General features: G+C 37.6%; 1 protein-coding gene across 4 annotated transcripts in view; it reads right to left on the minus strand.

Annotated features, from left to right (window-relative positions):
* Positions 1 to 6,989, minus strand: part of dpy19l3 (dpy-19 like C-mannosyltransferase 3) — a 39,956-nt gene extending 32,967 nt beyond the window's left edge. Inside the window, exons 1-4 of one of the 4 annotated variants that reach the window (XM_058782960.1) lie at positions 6,693 to 6,989; positions 5,453 to 5,583; positions 4,740 to 4,867; positions 1,619 to 1,709 (exon numbers count right to left, since the gene is read on the minus strand). In XM_058782960.1, coding sequence (XP_058638943.1) covers positions 1,619 to 1,709; positions 4,740 to 4,867; positions 5,453 to 5,561 — 328 coding nt within the window. In that variant the 5' untranslated portion in view covers positions 5,562 to 5,583; positions 6,693 to 6,989. The other 3 variants (XM_058782962.1, XM_058782961.1, XM_058782963.1) reach the window with 3 other exon arrangements.
* Between the last annotated feature and the right edge of the window lie 7,585 nt (positions 6,990 to 14,574).

Genomic DNA, 14,574 nt, shown 5'->3' on the forward strand with positions numbered 1-14,574 from the left:
TGTTAGTAAATCTGGCCCTTTGACTCACTTAGTATGAACCTAATCTGGTTAATTTGATGAATCATGTTCTTTTGTAGTACTGCAGCTATACAAGATTTGCTAAAATATAGCAAGTTGTCTAATTCTTTAGGAGGTTGCCAAGTATACTGGGAAGCACAGCTAAAAACATTAGTATTTGTATTTTTTCACCTGCATTTAGGAACTGATATCTACACAGACCGTAAATAAGGTTAAATAAAAATGAGTGTACACTCCGGGTTCAAAGGTTTAGGGTCAGTAAGACTTTTTAAAAGAAGTCTCTTATGCTCAGCAAGTCAGCATTTATTTAATCAAAACTCCAGTGAAATCAGAAATATTGTGAAATAGTATTTCAATTTAAAATGACCATATATTTAAAATGTTATTTATTTATTTTTCTTTCAGCAGTTGTTACTCCAGTCTTTTGTCACATGATCCTTCAGAAATCATTTTACAGTAATATGCCGATTTATATATATATATATATATATATATATATATATATATATATATGTATATTTCACAATCGGTTTTCTTTGAAACATAGTTGAGCCTAACCCATTTGTCACAGACAGATCACAGTCTAAGAGATCAGTATTTTGACAAAATGTGTAGTTACTATTTTTTGCCTTTGTATAGCAGTATGGCTTAGATAATAATTAGGGCTCGTATGCAGGCAATAACACTTTGATTTGAAAGGGTTCCATTATTGTAAATGCAGGCCAAAATTGCCAATAAATGGTATAATGGAAGTGGATTCCAAAATTAAACAACCTCAACCTACTTTATACTAATCGCAGATAGTACTACAGATGTGACGTTTTACAGTAATCAATTTCTAAGATTGCTTAATAGAAAAGCAATGCTCTGAACATGCTTTTACTGTACTATAAGTACAAAGGCCCAATTGGGGTGTCTAGAGAACAGCTTTTGGCACCGCTGCGGTTCATACCATTTCAGTCTCAATGGGTAATGACCTAATTGTGATGTTTTTCAGTGTAGAAGCACAAAGAAAATCCATTCCAAATGGGGCTTTTAGAGCAATTAGATTGAGCAAAGAACACTTAGAGCATAGTTGTACATTTCCTCTATTTTCTGAGACCAGTCACACTGATATGGTTACATAATGAAGCATTCCTTTGATAGCTCTCAGATTACATAAGTGATAACAGAAAGCAGACAATAAACTTGGCATTTTGGACTGAGCTAAATAAACCAAAAGGGAAGAACACAAATGGAATCAAGCGTGTACATATTTGAAAATTTCTTACACGTAAAGATGGTGATGAAATAATAACTGTGGTTCCCAAAACTGCATGTTTTTGATGTCTCTCTTATCTGACACACACTTTTGATGTCTTGGATTCTTTACTAATGAGCTAATAAGTTGAATCAGGTGTGTTGGATTAGGGAAACATCTGTGCAGTCATGTTTGGGGTTCTCCAGGACCAGGATTGGGAACCACTGTCCTATAGCAGAAACATTTCTACATAAAAAGAAAACCCAAGGACTTTAACATCAGTGTTCCATCAGAAAGATATCATGACGCAAGAGTGATCGTATAACCAGTAAACCTGCCTTGAGAATTAGATCTCAGTACCTTGCTGTATAGAAGGCGCCTTCAACATCTGTTTGTAGTAGGAGTAATAAAGGCCACATTCTGTCCGGAAGGAGATTTCACGCTCGACTTCCTACAAATGCGAGAAGAGAGGATAAGATTCAGTAAAAATGAACTATGACAAGAAGCACAACAGGAGTAAATGGTGTTAAAATGAAATACATTTCCCATCTGAAAAAGAAATCAGTGCAGCTATCTGACCAGAATAAGCAGAGATTTCATTCGTAATAAAAGCCCCGAGGAAGAAAAAAAAAAAAAACAGGTGTTGTAAATATGGTGTTTCATAGTGGAAGTGGTTTTCAGACAAAAGGATCCACATGCTCCACAAAGATTAGAGTCATATGAAATTTGGTTTGAGAAGACGACACTTTTATTTTTCTTCATAAAACCGCTTTAAAACTCATTTTTTCTGAAAAGCTCAAATACAAAGAGGCAATTTTAAGATATAAAAGTATAAAAAAGGAAAGCAACAATAACAATGGAAGATAACACAACGAGAACTGGCTGAAAAGAAAATGACCTAATGACCAAGACTGCTTCTCCTGATACACATTTACATTCACTTCATTTAACAATGTTTCCTAGCAACATTCTTGCAACAAAAATGGAGACAGATTCTGCTTCGTCTTACCTTTAACTGTGAAAACCACAGCAGGTTTTCATGTATAGAATAAACACACCATGCATGAAACAGCCCAATAACCCCTGCCAACAGTAATCCTGCTGCTATGACAGCAGCCGGCCAACAGTTTTGTCCTGGAATGTGATTCCATGAAACCTTTACACGCTCTTCTGTGCCCCTCTGCCCACTCTTGTAATCCCTCGGATTGTCTTTTCCCCCAAAGTTTAGCAAAGGTGATCTATCCTGGGCAGCCCCTGAGTTATCATCCAAATTGCTATTCCTCCTGCGACGAACCTTCATTCTCAAGGATTATTATCCTCCGTCTTCCCTGTCTTTCCTGAAGGTTCCTCTGTCTTTCCCTGTTTGAGACCGCAAGCTCTTTTGTTTATCGGTCTTTCCAGAGTTTCTTGCCCAAAAACTTCATAGCACACATATTAAAACAATAAAACAAAACCTCATGAGATCATTCTAAGCTCTGGTCGGCACCAAACAGCAATCTGCCGGAGGAACATTTTACATGTGATCAGAGAGAGGGGCTGAGACAGGAAGGAAGGCATGTGGGCCGCACAACTGGTGACCTCTTGGTAGTCAGGGGGAAAAAACATAAAAAAAGATGGGGGGAAAAAAATGCTTCATTTAGAAAAAAAAACATTTAAGAGCATTTGTAAAAAGAGTTATTTGAACTAACAATAGACGACATCCAGTTTGAAATTAAGACTGTGTGACGCTTTAACCGACATGGACATGACTTCACACGCAATGAATTTAAAAGCGTGCCAAATGCAGCTGTCTCCCGCTTTAGGGTGGTGTCCCAGAGGAGGAACGTACTGGACTTCAAATGCCTTTGTTCAAAAATAATGGCAATATCGTCATTTACGAAGCTAAGTATACTGGAAAACCAGCTCCTGCTGAGAACATTTACAAAGCCTCTGTGAAATTTACTGCTGTTTCCCATTGAAAGAGTGGAAACGATTAGAAAAACAATGAGGAATCCGTCTGCTCTTCTAATGGAGCTTTCTGCTGCAACTTTTGATTAGCTGTTAACCAGTGGACATTCCCACAGCTCTCCCTCTGAAACAGAACAGGTGATTCATTTGCCTGCAAATAAAGCACAATCAAATGCTCACTCAGTCATGGAGGCGTTTTTTAACCGGAGAATGAAAGAAACACATGGGGACTAAAACTGTGGTCATCCATTCATTTCACAGCCATCATTCCAGTCATGTTCAGAAAAGCATGAGTACAGATAAAAGTAAGATGACTCATAAGCAAGCAGTAAAATACCAGCCAGTATGCATGAGCTTCCTTTTTCCACAGTTGTCACACTCTGACTTCATTTTAAACTTGAGATGACCTTTTTGTGCTAACCATTCCACATGCTAAAACATTTTCTGAATAGGACTCCAATATGTCCCCTTATCTGCAACCTATTTTGTCTTAGACCCTCTACTAACAATCTGAACCCGGTGCATTTATTTAGAGAAAAAGTCCTCCAAAAATTGGGTTTGGAACCATTAGTTTACACTGTCCGCTTTATGTCACATCTTTAACCTAGACGAAAAATGCAACATACTGTATCCTGGACTAGCCCCCCGCTTACAGTAATTATTCAACATGTTCTTTAGACTATTAAATATGCCTGAAAGCATAAAAAAGAGAGAAATTGCAAGTCTAAAAATACCCTGCCAACACATTCAGAAAAAAGCACTCCTATCTGGTGTTATGAAGTGCGGTGCATATTCAATCAGAGTATTTATGAGACACATTATGTTCTGAGAAACAAAATAATCTGAGGACAAAATGTTCAAAGCTCACATGAAAGCAGCACAGGTTTGGCTCTTGTTAGATTCACTAAATCAAAAACTAGGCCTTGGTTCCAACAAAAGATGCAAGTCACACACACACACACACACACACACACACACACAAACACTTGCTCTCAAACTGCATTGCACAATAAATAAATACAGAAACTAAACTAACTCTATTGCAAAACCGGCTGCAGTAAATCCTGCACTGATTGGGAGATGTGGTTAAACTACTCCTGATCTGTATTATTTTAATGAGCGAACTGGGATACTAAACATGACATAACTTTTTTGGCATGGTGGTTTCATCTGTTTCAGGTCTGGAAGTCATAACATGATCTGCAGCCCAAACTCTGGCTAACTGTTTATGTGACTGTTACGCCACAGAGGAAAAGAAAAATAATCTGTCAGCACATATGGAAAACAATTCCTTTTCAAGAGGAAATGCATGAAAAATGAGACAGATGAGAACACCATCACTGACAAAACGCAAACACGCATTATGAATCTAGATCTCTTGAGCTGTTGTTTATATTAGGAGCATAACCTAAGAACACTAAAAAAATCCCTCAAAGCCTGAAAAGAAAATGAATCGCAGTGGAAGGTTGTCTCCCTGAGTCTCTGAATATTCACTGTTTCAGGATACTGAACAAAAAAAAGCTCTGGACTTTACCTTTATATTGGAGAACCAGAGGTCATTTTCATGAAGTGTAGCCACATAGATGCAGCACAGCAATCCCAGACTAACTCCCACTATTGAGCCAGTCATTAGACACAAGATTGTCCACCATGAGAAACCACCTGGAGAGAATGAGAGAAGGACTGTGATAATGCGTATCAATGGTCATCAGCATTGTGAAGTTTTTTTTATTTTTATATACATTTTCTTTTTTTTTTAATGTATGTACAATTTTAACACTACATTTTGTATTATATTACCTTTGCATCAAATTACAAAAATAAAAATCGTTAACACTGCTTTGAGGGTGTTCTAATGGAGCGGCTATGGAAGCGACAGTAAATTTGACATTGTTCTCTCTTCTGACTGCCATGATCAATTTCTCTCTATTCTTTTCTTTTTTAAACAGTCATGAAAACCATATTGTGGATTTTTTTATTTTACTATTTGAGTAAATAATAATGAGTGTTCCATTCACCGCTATGGAAGTTTATCCAACTATGACAACTTACACTTCTGAGAAACCTGGAAATGTGAAAAGAATCCAGTGACAGGCCTCTGTGCTTCCACATTAGTTCTTGTGTGAGTTCCACACACACTTACGGCACACGCTTCACAACATGGTTGACGACTTTTTTTTTTTCACTTTTGGGTGAACTATGCCTTTCAATATACTTGTATCCACTTTTGCAACAAACAGCACTGACCTGTTGCAAACCTCTCTCTGGGTTCAGCTGTACAATCAGGCTTCAGGTTCTGAACGCTGGGCCCCGGGTCCTTCCCTTTACTGCCCTTCCTCTGCCTGAGGGCAGTCATACTGGAAAACAGGCCTCCAGTCCTGGTAAAATATATGTTCAATAATAATGACAAAACCCATGCATACAAATTATATATGCATGTGTGAATCTGTCTGTGAAATCCAGGCTAAAGTCTAAAAATCTAATTATGAGATAAGAATCATCAATTTTGATTTCCAACCATCAGTTTCACAATGATTTCAATCTTTGACATGGCCTTACTTCAATATTAAAGATATCAAGGTTACATTTCCAGAGAATGTTCTTTACCTTATGAAGGATGAATTTGTGTAGAAAACACAAAAAAATACATATATTATATATCTCAAATAAATATCTAAAAATAAAATGATAAATAGTGAATTGATTTGTAGATTTATATAAAATGTACAGCGAACGTTGCTATGGTTACCACACTAGTTTTGTTTTGTGTCGTGTTTATGTAGGACAAACCTGCGGTTAATCTTACAGAAAATACTGTTGTTTTAAAATACCGATATGCACGAAGGACACCCCAAGTTAATTAGAGAGAGCCAGGCCCATAATTCGCACCCTGGTTTTGGGTAAATTATTACAGCTATGATGAGATAATACCGTAGTCCACATGCAAACATAATACACCTGTTTCTTCCTGCATGTTTAACGGACGTGTAACTCAATCAGCAAGCAATTAACTTAAAGATCATTAAAACCCGCCTCGTTTGCGGTGTTGACAAACACATCGCTAGGACACAAAGATCTAGTCCCGTTATACCGGAAACACTGGAGCTAACGGTGTCAAAATGTCTCCATTCACGTTTCCTCATGACACTTTCGCGAACTACGAGCAAGTTCAACGGCCGGAGAGCGTCCGCGACAAACAAAAGAGCAAGGACCGCGAAACAAAACAATAAAGCATCGCGCGGCGCTTATTTCATTCATTCGTTCATTCATCCATTCATTGGCAGGCCTGTGTTTTGCAGCGGCGTTTCCTGCGCACAGCTCAGCAACAATGTCAGGAGATCTCAGATCGCATCAGCCGCTGATCTCGGTCTCCGGCTAGAGGACAGGCAGACACCTGCCTGCTGCCTCACCTCGCTCGTTCCCCATCCCTTCCACTCATTGTAAAACAATGCACATTAACACGCACTAATACGTTCGCGTCTCTCACCCTGTTCAGTGAAGCTCGTAGTTCCTTATCGGATGTCCGGTAGCTCCTCCTTCCTCACGGACACTCGCGTTCAGCCTGCCAGCGGAGCGGCGCATGAAAACAAACCTCTTCTTTATACAATTAACAAGAATAAGTATCAAGACAGAACATTAAATCCGCTAGCAGTTCGTTAAATCAGAGCTGTGTTGTTCTTCTGCGGACTGACAGCACACAGCACACCGCGGCGTGGAGAAATGAAGGAGCACATCCACTATCACATCCAGCGCCTCTCCCTCCTCAGAGACTCACACCTCTGAGCCTCAGTACCTGTTGAACACCTGCCCCGGGACGCATGGTCTCGACACCCATGACGGCCAATAGTTCTGGATCATTTCTATGGTAACTGTGCTAAACTATGGCACGGAGTTATTTGCTCATGGAGATGAAAAATGTAAACTCCTTTTTAATGTTGCTTACTTTCTTTCGCAGTAAAGACACATTCTTTCAGGCATGTTGTAATGAATTTTAATTTATTCCCGTTGAAGTCGGTACTTTATTAGTTTGGTCCAATCAGCAGTGCCAGAGAAACAAAATAGGTAGGCCTGATACACTGAATGTGTGACATGCACAAAATTATTTTATCAACCATTTCAACAGATTAAGCTGAAAATCAGCTGATTGAAAGCATCCCTCGTTAATTTAATGGAGTGAGTATTGAATTCGTCAATATAGGCCTATGTAATATTTGACAGTACAGTGACATGTAAAGAAAAGCACACTCCTTTAAAAATCTTGTATAGGCTAATTAATGTAATAATGTATGAAATGTATTCATTTCCGCATAATTACTACATAAACATATCCATATCTAATCATCTTTGTTGGATGTAATCAAACTGGTTCTGTTGGGATCATCACAATCACACAAAAACAACCGAAATGATTTTCCTCAGACCCAAACTTGGTTTCATGCAGTGTTGAGGAGAGTGTTACAGAATTTACTTCCAAAATAAATGTAATTATAATCTGCCACAGTTACTGAGAAGAAAAAATGTGACTCAATTACAGTTATTTATGAAAATGTTAACAATTACTGAATAACAATCTGAATATTGTCACACACACATATACAGATTTAATTTTAAAAATATGAAAAACCAATGTTTATGACAGAATAGGACACATGCTTTATTTGATAACTGTTTTATTATTTGGGTTTATATATTATGCTATTTTTTTATTTCTTTTAAGATTAGGCTAACTGTTTTTTCCAAGGTATTGTGGATGTCAGTGTTTCCTGTCATAGCTATGCAAAACAGTGTGTGGTGTGCTCTGAAATTAAATTATTATAATCAATTCAAGCAATGAAGGATTTTGAAAGTCTAACAGTAATCAGTGTTGAGTAGTACTGTAAGGTTAACCCTGCCTGCTTTAAATGTTTGAAAATGAATAGGCTAACAATTGAAAACGTTCATTTTAAAAACTAATCAAAAAGTAAGCAAATGTAATCAGTACATTACTTTAATAAAGTAATTGAAATAGTGACACTACTTATTATTTTAAATAGGTTACAGATTACAAGTTACCCTATTACATTTCCAAAGTAACCTTCCTAACACTGATTCCATGTAATCTTCCTTAAAATCAAGCTATACTACACCAAAGTTTTTATTTTTATTTTTATTTTATATATCACCCTGACTAGAATGTAACTATAATTGTGTAACTATGTTATTGCCTAATATTAATTGAGAATCTACATTAAGAATTTGTAAAAATTAATTTGCCACACTACTGGACTATTTAAGAGAACTGAAAAAAGGGTTAAAAGACGGTTAAAATGAATTTGAAAAAAAATCCTCATTTATCCACAGCGCATGACACTGGTGATTTGAGGTTAGACACATTGTCACTTATTCTGCTTTGTTTGAGATGCCATTTAATCAATTATCCCATATTAATCTGTTTACAATTGTGAGAATAATGCACTGCGACCATGCACAACAATGGAAACCATGGCTTGCTTCCCTTTTGTGAGGGTATGCCACAGATATGCAGACTCTGAGCAGTTTAGCTCCACCAGCAGCAAACGCTGTTTGACTGCACCTTGACTACTGTTGCTATGGCTGCCACAGCCTTCAACGTCAGTAAGACTGAATACTCCTGTCTGTGGTGAAAGAAAACGTATTTCTTTTGGCATACAGACTTTAATTAAATGCCTCCTTTGAAAGCATGCCTTCCTCTAAGTCAGCGTCCACTGAAAGCAACAGCAGAGCAACATCGAGGGAAGATTTAAAAGGCAAGTGGCCAAACTCCTCATATACAGTTTAGAAAGTGGCTTCATGCATTTGTGTGCTTTCATTTCACCATTATATTTAGCTAAACACACTCTCTGTGCAGCCTTTGATATTTGGTCCTGCTTTCAGAGGGTCATTAGTTACAGTATAAAGTATCTTCTGTTTAAAAACAAATCTAAAAGGCTCAGCAGTTTATATGCCACACCTTTTATCATTGTAAATGGGACTGATAGCACTTCTCGCCTGCCTTTTCTCTTAGATCTATCAGCATCTACTCCAGCCAGTGAGAACGGAACAACCTTGCCAGCAAAATGTGAAACTGGAGGTACAGCCACTTTAGGTAAGAGGAGTGGTTACTTACCTCTGGTAACAATCTGAAAAAAAACAAAACGTATAATATTTGACAGCTTTTTATGCACACCACTCTGTGCTTAACAGGCTGTTGGGCCCATGAATACTATTCACGTTGTCTGTTTGAAATGTGGTCAGTGAAACACAAACACTAGCCAGTGGGATTATTGTCTTCTGCCTGGGAGAAGTTTCTGCTTGATCTTAAAGGCTTTGTTTTATGCAAACGGATATTATTATTATTTCAGAGTGGCTATTTACACTAAGTGCAAATAGCCCATTTTGTTGGCAAAGGTTATGTCACTAACTCTGCCCACCAATATCTGATTGCAACTAATGCCACTTCAAAAGAAACCCCTCTTGTAACAGGAACAGTGGTATGGAGAATAAAGATAATGGATTTAGCTTTTATTGCGACTGACGTGAGTTCCAATCAAACTTTTTCCTAACCTCGTTCTTCTCCCTTTTCCACTGCATATCAGCTCAGAGAGCCATTTCTTTTTAAGAAATGGAGAAAATCAAGAGCCTACCAAAGATGTACTATATTGACATTGTGTTAATCTCACAAGCTGGCACACATACTGCAAGGTGTGCAGTTCATATATTGTTACCACACTCAAAACTGTGGCTCCCAGAGGGTTTAATATCAGGGTTAGGAGCAGGTGAAGGGAAGGGAAGGGCTTTAGGGACAAGATCCAAATAAGGTTTGTATCACTTATGGTGTCTCTTTTCTGTTGAGTGCTTTAAGTGCATAGAAAAAAAAACAAGTACAAAATACAAATACAAAAATGTATTAATTTATTGCCTGGCTTTATAACAGTGGCAGCCAAAATTATTAGAACACTAGTATTTTCACCAGCTAAAAATTGGCTGTAAGTCACTTATTTCTCTCTTTTGCTGTAGTGTGTCAGTAGGAAATATCAGTTTACATTTCCAAACATTCATTTTGCCATTAATTGTAATAATCCATTGAGATTTTTGTCTTGACAACAGCCAGTGCTCCACACAGAGATGTGATCTGATCATCATGATCCAGTCTGTCTGGAATAACATGAAGAAACAGAACAAACTGAGACTAAATCCAGAACAACTGTGGCAACGTCTCCAAGATGCTTCAAGAAACCTAATAAATGCACATTTGTTGTCTACCCAGGACTGGATCCCATGATCCTGTGAAAGGCTCAACTAGACTAGGATCACTAGACTAGTAACCATGAGCCCTATTTTGCGCTGTATGTCAAGAGATCCTAGTGTTAGGCACGCACTGTGATAGGCTTTTGAGGCCCTTGATAGTCTGAGGCCCTGGCGCACTGACCCAATGGCTTTGTCCATTCTCAGCCCTGTGTTCACCAAATGAACAATCATGCACATTTATACATCTTCATTTATTATGTAATTAGAATCAAACCACCATATGTGACTCTCTGTTATTTATGCCAAACAGGTCATGTTTTCTCAGATGTGATTCCCAGTGAGAACCATAGAGAGAAACGACACTGTTCAAAACCCAGCAGTACAACATCAGTGAGACACAGATCCAAGACTCACACTCAGTTGATAAAAGAAAAGTTGGACCAGATCAAAGCTGAGATGCAGAAGATCTCTAAAGCACACCTGTATCAGCGCCCTGAGAGGTAAGCAACAGTTAAATCTATTCTCCAGACCTAGTTTACAAGAGTTAGAGTCCCAGAGGCAGATTCTTGGACTATGATTTTGACGATCTCTATTACTGTCAAAATGTCATTTGAAATTCATGGATAGAAAAAAAAAGAAAAGATTGGTTTTCATATCACTGTAAAACCCTGTAGTTGGGTTTGGGTTATATATATATATATATATATATAAAATATAATATATTATTTTTTAGTCATCCTGTAGCAAACTAGAAACCAGCTATAACTCAGTTCGAGTGTATATATGGCACACAATGCTCAAGGTCCATGATAGGCTTCAAGAGCTTTTACTTAATAAAAATTCATCACAGTAATGGTAGTGCATTTCACATGACGGCTTATATGATGTGCAAAAACAGATAAGAACACACACAGAGACCAATATATGTTCCGCTTGAGGTTCCCGCCAAATATAGTCAGCGGTATTTCTTTAGATGTTTATCTTGCAGTGCTGTGTATACTCCTGGCACCTTCATCTGACACTATGCACAATCTCTAAATATCTTTGTGCAGGAAAGCATATCATCCTTTTGTGTGGAATGCTCTGAGTCCATACAGAGACACCACTGAGATTGACCATCTCCTCACAATGGTAAGTCTGCTTCTTTTTGTTAATACAGAGTGATGCTCTGGAACATCTGCACACTTTACCCTTTTTTATATATTTACATATTTTTAATATACATATGACTTGAATGAGCCAAGATTTGAATTATTCCTGAATATGGTCTATTTTTCAGATAACGGATCCAGACAGAAGAAATCGCTATTCTTCAGTGAAGACAGAAAGCTCTCAGTTGTCTAAATGACACTTTCCTTTAAATTGCTGTATATGCCTAAATATGCCTCAAACATACAACCACCTTTTCTTTCATGACAATACATTTTGAATAACAGCACTTCACCCTCAGATTTTTTTTTATTTTTATTTTTTTGGCCTGAGTGAGTGTGTTGTTTATTGAATGTCTCAGAAGCCCTGGCCCCAATCATATGTATGACATGGAGATTACATCAAACACCAGATCCCCACAGCTCTCTGTGCAGTGGCAAGTGAAAAGAGAATAACTGCTTCATTATTCATCATGTCCTTCATGCAAGTCTCCATCATTTAAACATTTGTGCACAATTCCACCCCTTAGAAACTCATTTTTTTTGAACATCCAACGAGTACCTTCATATAATAGGATCTACAAGCTCTGTACAGACCTTATTGAATTTTCTCTAGAAGTTAGACATCACAATGGGCAAGAAACGTCTGGGCATCCGAATTGTTCTGGTTAAAAGAAATAAAAGATGTGGCTGCTGACATTAAAGGGCTGAAGATTATCAAAGAGATGTAAGAAATAAATTGGCAGGCAGCTCGACTTAAAGGAGGATTATGGGGGAAGAAAAGCGTAAATGTTTAATGGCTGGCACTATTCTTTTTGTTTGTCTGGCTTTAGTCCTTGATAAGCACAAAGGAGAAAGTGGGTTGCAGTCATTTCCTTTATTTTGCTGCTTCTTGCTTTGTTTCTCTACTTATGTTATCCCTGAGAAGTCCAGTTCGAGAAGTAAGGGACTTCAAGCGTGGTGCCATAGCCTATTTTTGTAAGCTTCCAGTTATTTTAGAGGACCAGCAAGAAATTCTTAAGCTCATGAGAGAAAGTTCAACATGCATGTTATTCCTGATTCCACTTGCTTGAGCATAAAACTGGACTTTCTGCGGTGGAAATGGAAAAACTGGAGGTTTGGAATTGGCACAGAACAGAAGCACCAGCAAGAGTCACTGAAACGCCACAAGTATGTTCCCCTTCGCTTGTGTGTTTCTCCACCTCGCATGTCATCTCCTAAATCTTTATTTCATGGGGGCCTTTGAAAAGCTGATCTTGTAAATGACGACATCAGTGGGCTTTTTAAAAGCCGTCAGGGATTCGTGTAACTTGAAGGGATTATAAAAAGGTACAGACTTGTATTTCCCAAAGAGGAGCGGAATCCATCCACGGCTTATCGCTGCTCCAGCAGCCTTTGGTTACAGTAAAGCAAGTTAAACCTGTATAAGTCGGGCTTCTCTTATACTCACCACTGGTTTTAATTTGCTTGAAATTTCAATTAGCTCATTTCTAAAGACTTAAACTCATTTCAGTTTGGTGGTCATTTGATACTGGCTCAGTTGGAAATCCGGTCATAGGCGATCTATGCATTATGGCCCGCTGGTGTGAAAGAGTAGATGTTATGACGAATTCAGATAGGTGGCCTAAAATACAAGATTATAAATGAACACACTGTACCATTTCACTGACTGTACCTGCTCAGTACTATAGCTTTGTATGGTCGACCCTGGAGAGAGCCTTCATCAACAAAAATACCATAAATGTGGCTACTCAAAGGTCATTTCTGATTGATCTGCTTTCCTTTCAGTATATGCATTCTCATAAAGCTGCTTCAGGTTATGTATATCAAGTAATGTTGTCTTGGCAAATGTCACAGGAGCCACAGGAGTAGCCATGGGTAAAAATTAAAGCCTAAAAGGGAAGGAAAGTAATTTTGTTAATTTCATCTTCATGTCAAGTCACACAGAAAAGCACATTAGTTTTTGCCTGTTAAACTAATTCATCCACCCACCCATTTTTACCTTTCCTATGGAAGAGAGAAATTAATGTTTTTTAGTGAACCGCACTCCGCATGTTACTTTTGCCCCAAAGCCAGAATAGGACAATGGAGACTAAATCCAAGCGGGCAGCCGCCTTCTCTTGGTTCACACAAATCATTTCAGCAAAAGTACTTTCAGAATATAACAAATATCTAATATGATAATGTTTGAGATGTAGAACAAAGGAAAACCTGGGGCACATGTACAATGAGCCCGAATGTGAACATACAACATTTTCTGAAATGTTCCTCTGATTAATTTATGAAACTTAATGTTCCTAAATACATCCATCTTCATGAATCGCAGTTTATCTTAAATTCAAGCGCAATGTGAACAAGCGCATTAACTTCAGCTACAGAACAGCCACAAATATACTTTTATATGTCAGGAGTATGACACTCCTCATCAATGGCCACTTTCAATGTATGCACTGTAGGAAGGAACGAGCCCATACTCATTATATAACTTGTTATATAACAATATGAAAATGTTTTTAATGGATATGCTCATCAAGGCTGCATTTATTTGATCAAAAATACAGAAAAAAATGAAATATTATTGCAATTTCTAATACAGGTTTCCTATTTTAATATGCTTTAAAATATAATTTATTTCTGTGATGCAGCACTGAATTTTCATCAGCCTTTACTCCAGTCTTCAGTGTCACATGATCCTTCAGAAATCATTCTAATATGCTGATTTATTATCAGTGTTGAAACTGTTGAGCTTCTTAATATTTTTGGAACCTGTGATACTTTTTTCTTTGATGAATAAAAAGTTAAAAAGAACTGCATTTATTCAAAATATAATTTTATCCATTTAACACATCCATTCTGAATAAAATTTTTAATTCCTCAAATCATCATATTAGAATGATTTCTGAAAGAGCATGTGACAAGACTGGAGTAATGATGCTGAAAATTCAGCTTTGCTTCACTGGAATAAAATAATAATAT

The sequence above is a fragment of the Onychostoma macrolepis genome, chromosome 07 (assembly GCF_012432095.1).
Source record: "Onychostoma macrolepis isolate SWU-2019 chromosome 07, ASM1243209v1, whole genome shotgun sequence".
Lineage (NCBI taxonomy): Eukaryota > Metazoa > Chordata > Actinopteri > Cypriniformes > Cyprinidae > Onychostoma > Onychostoma macrolepis.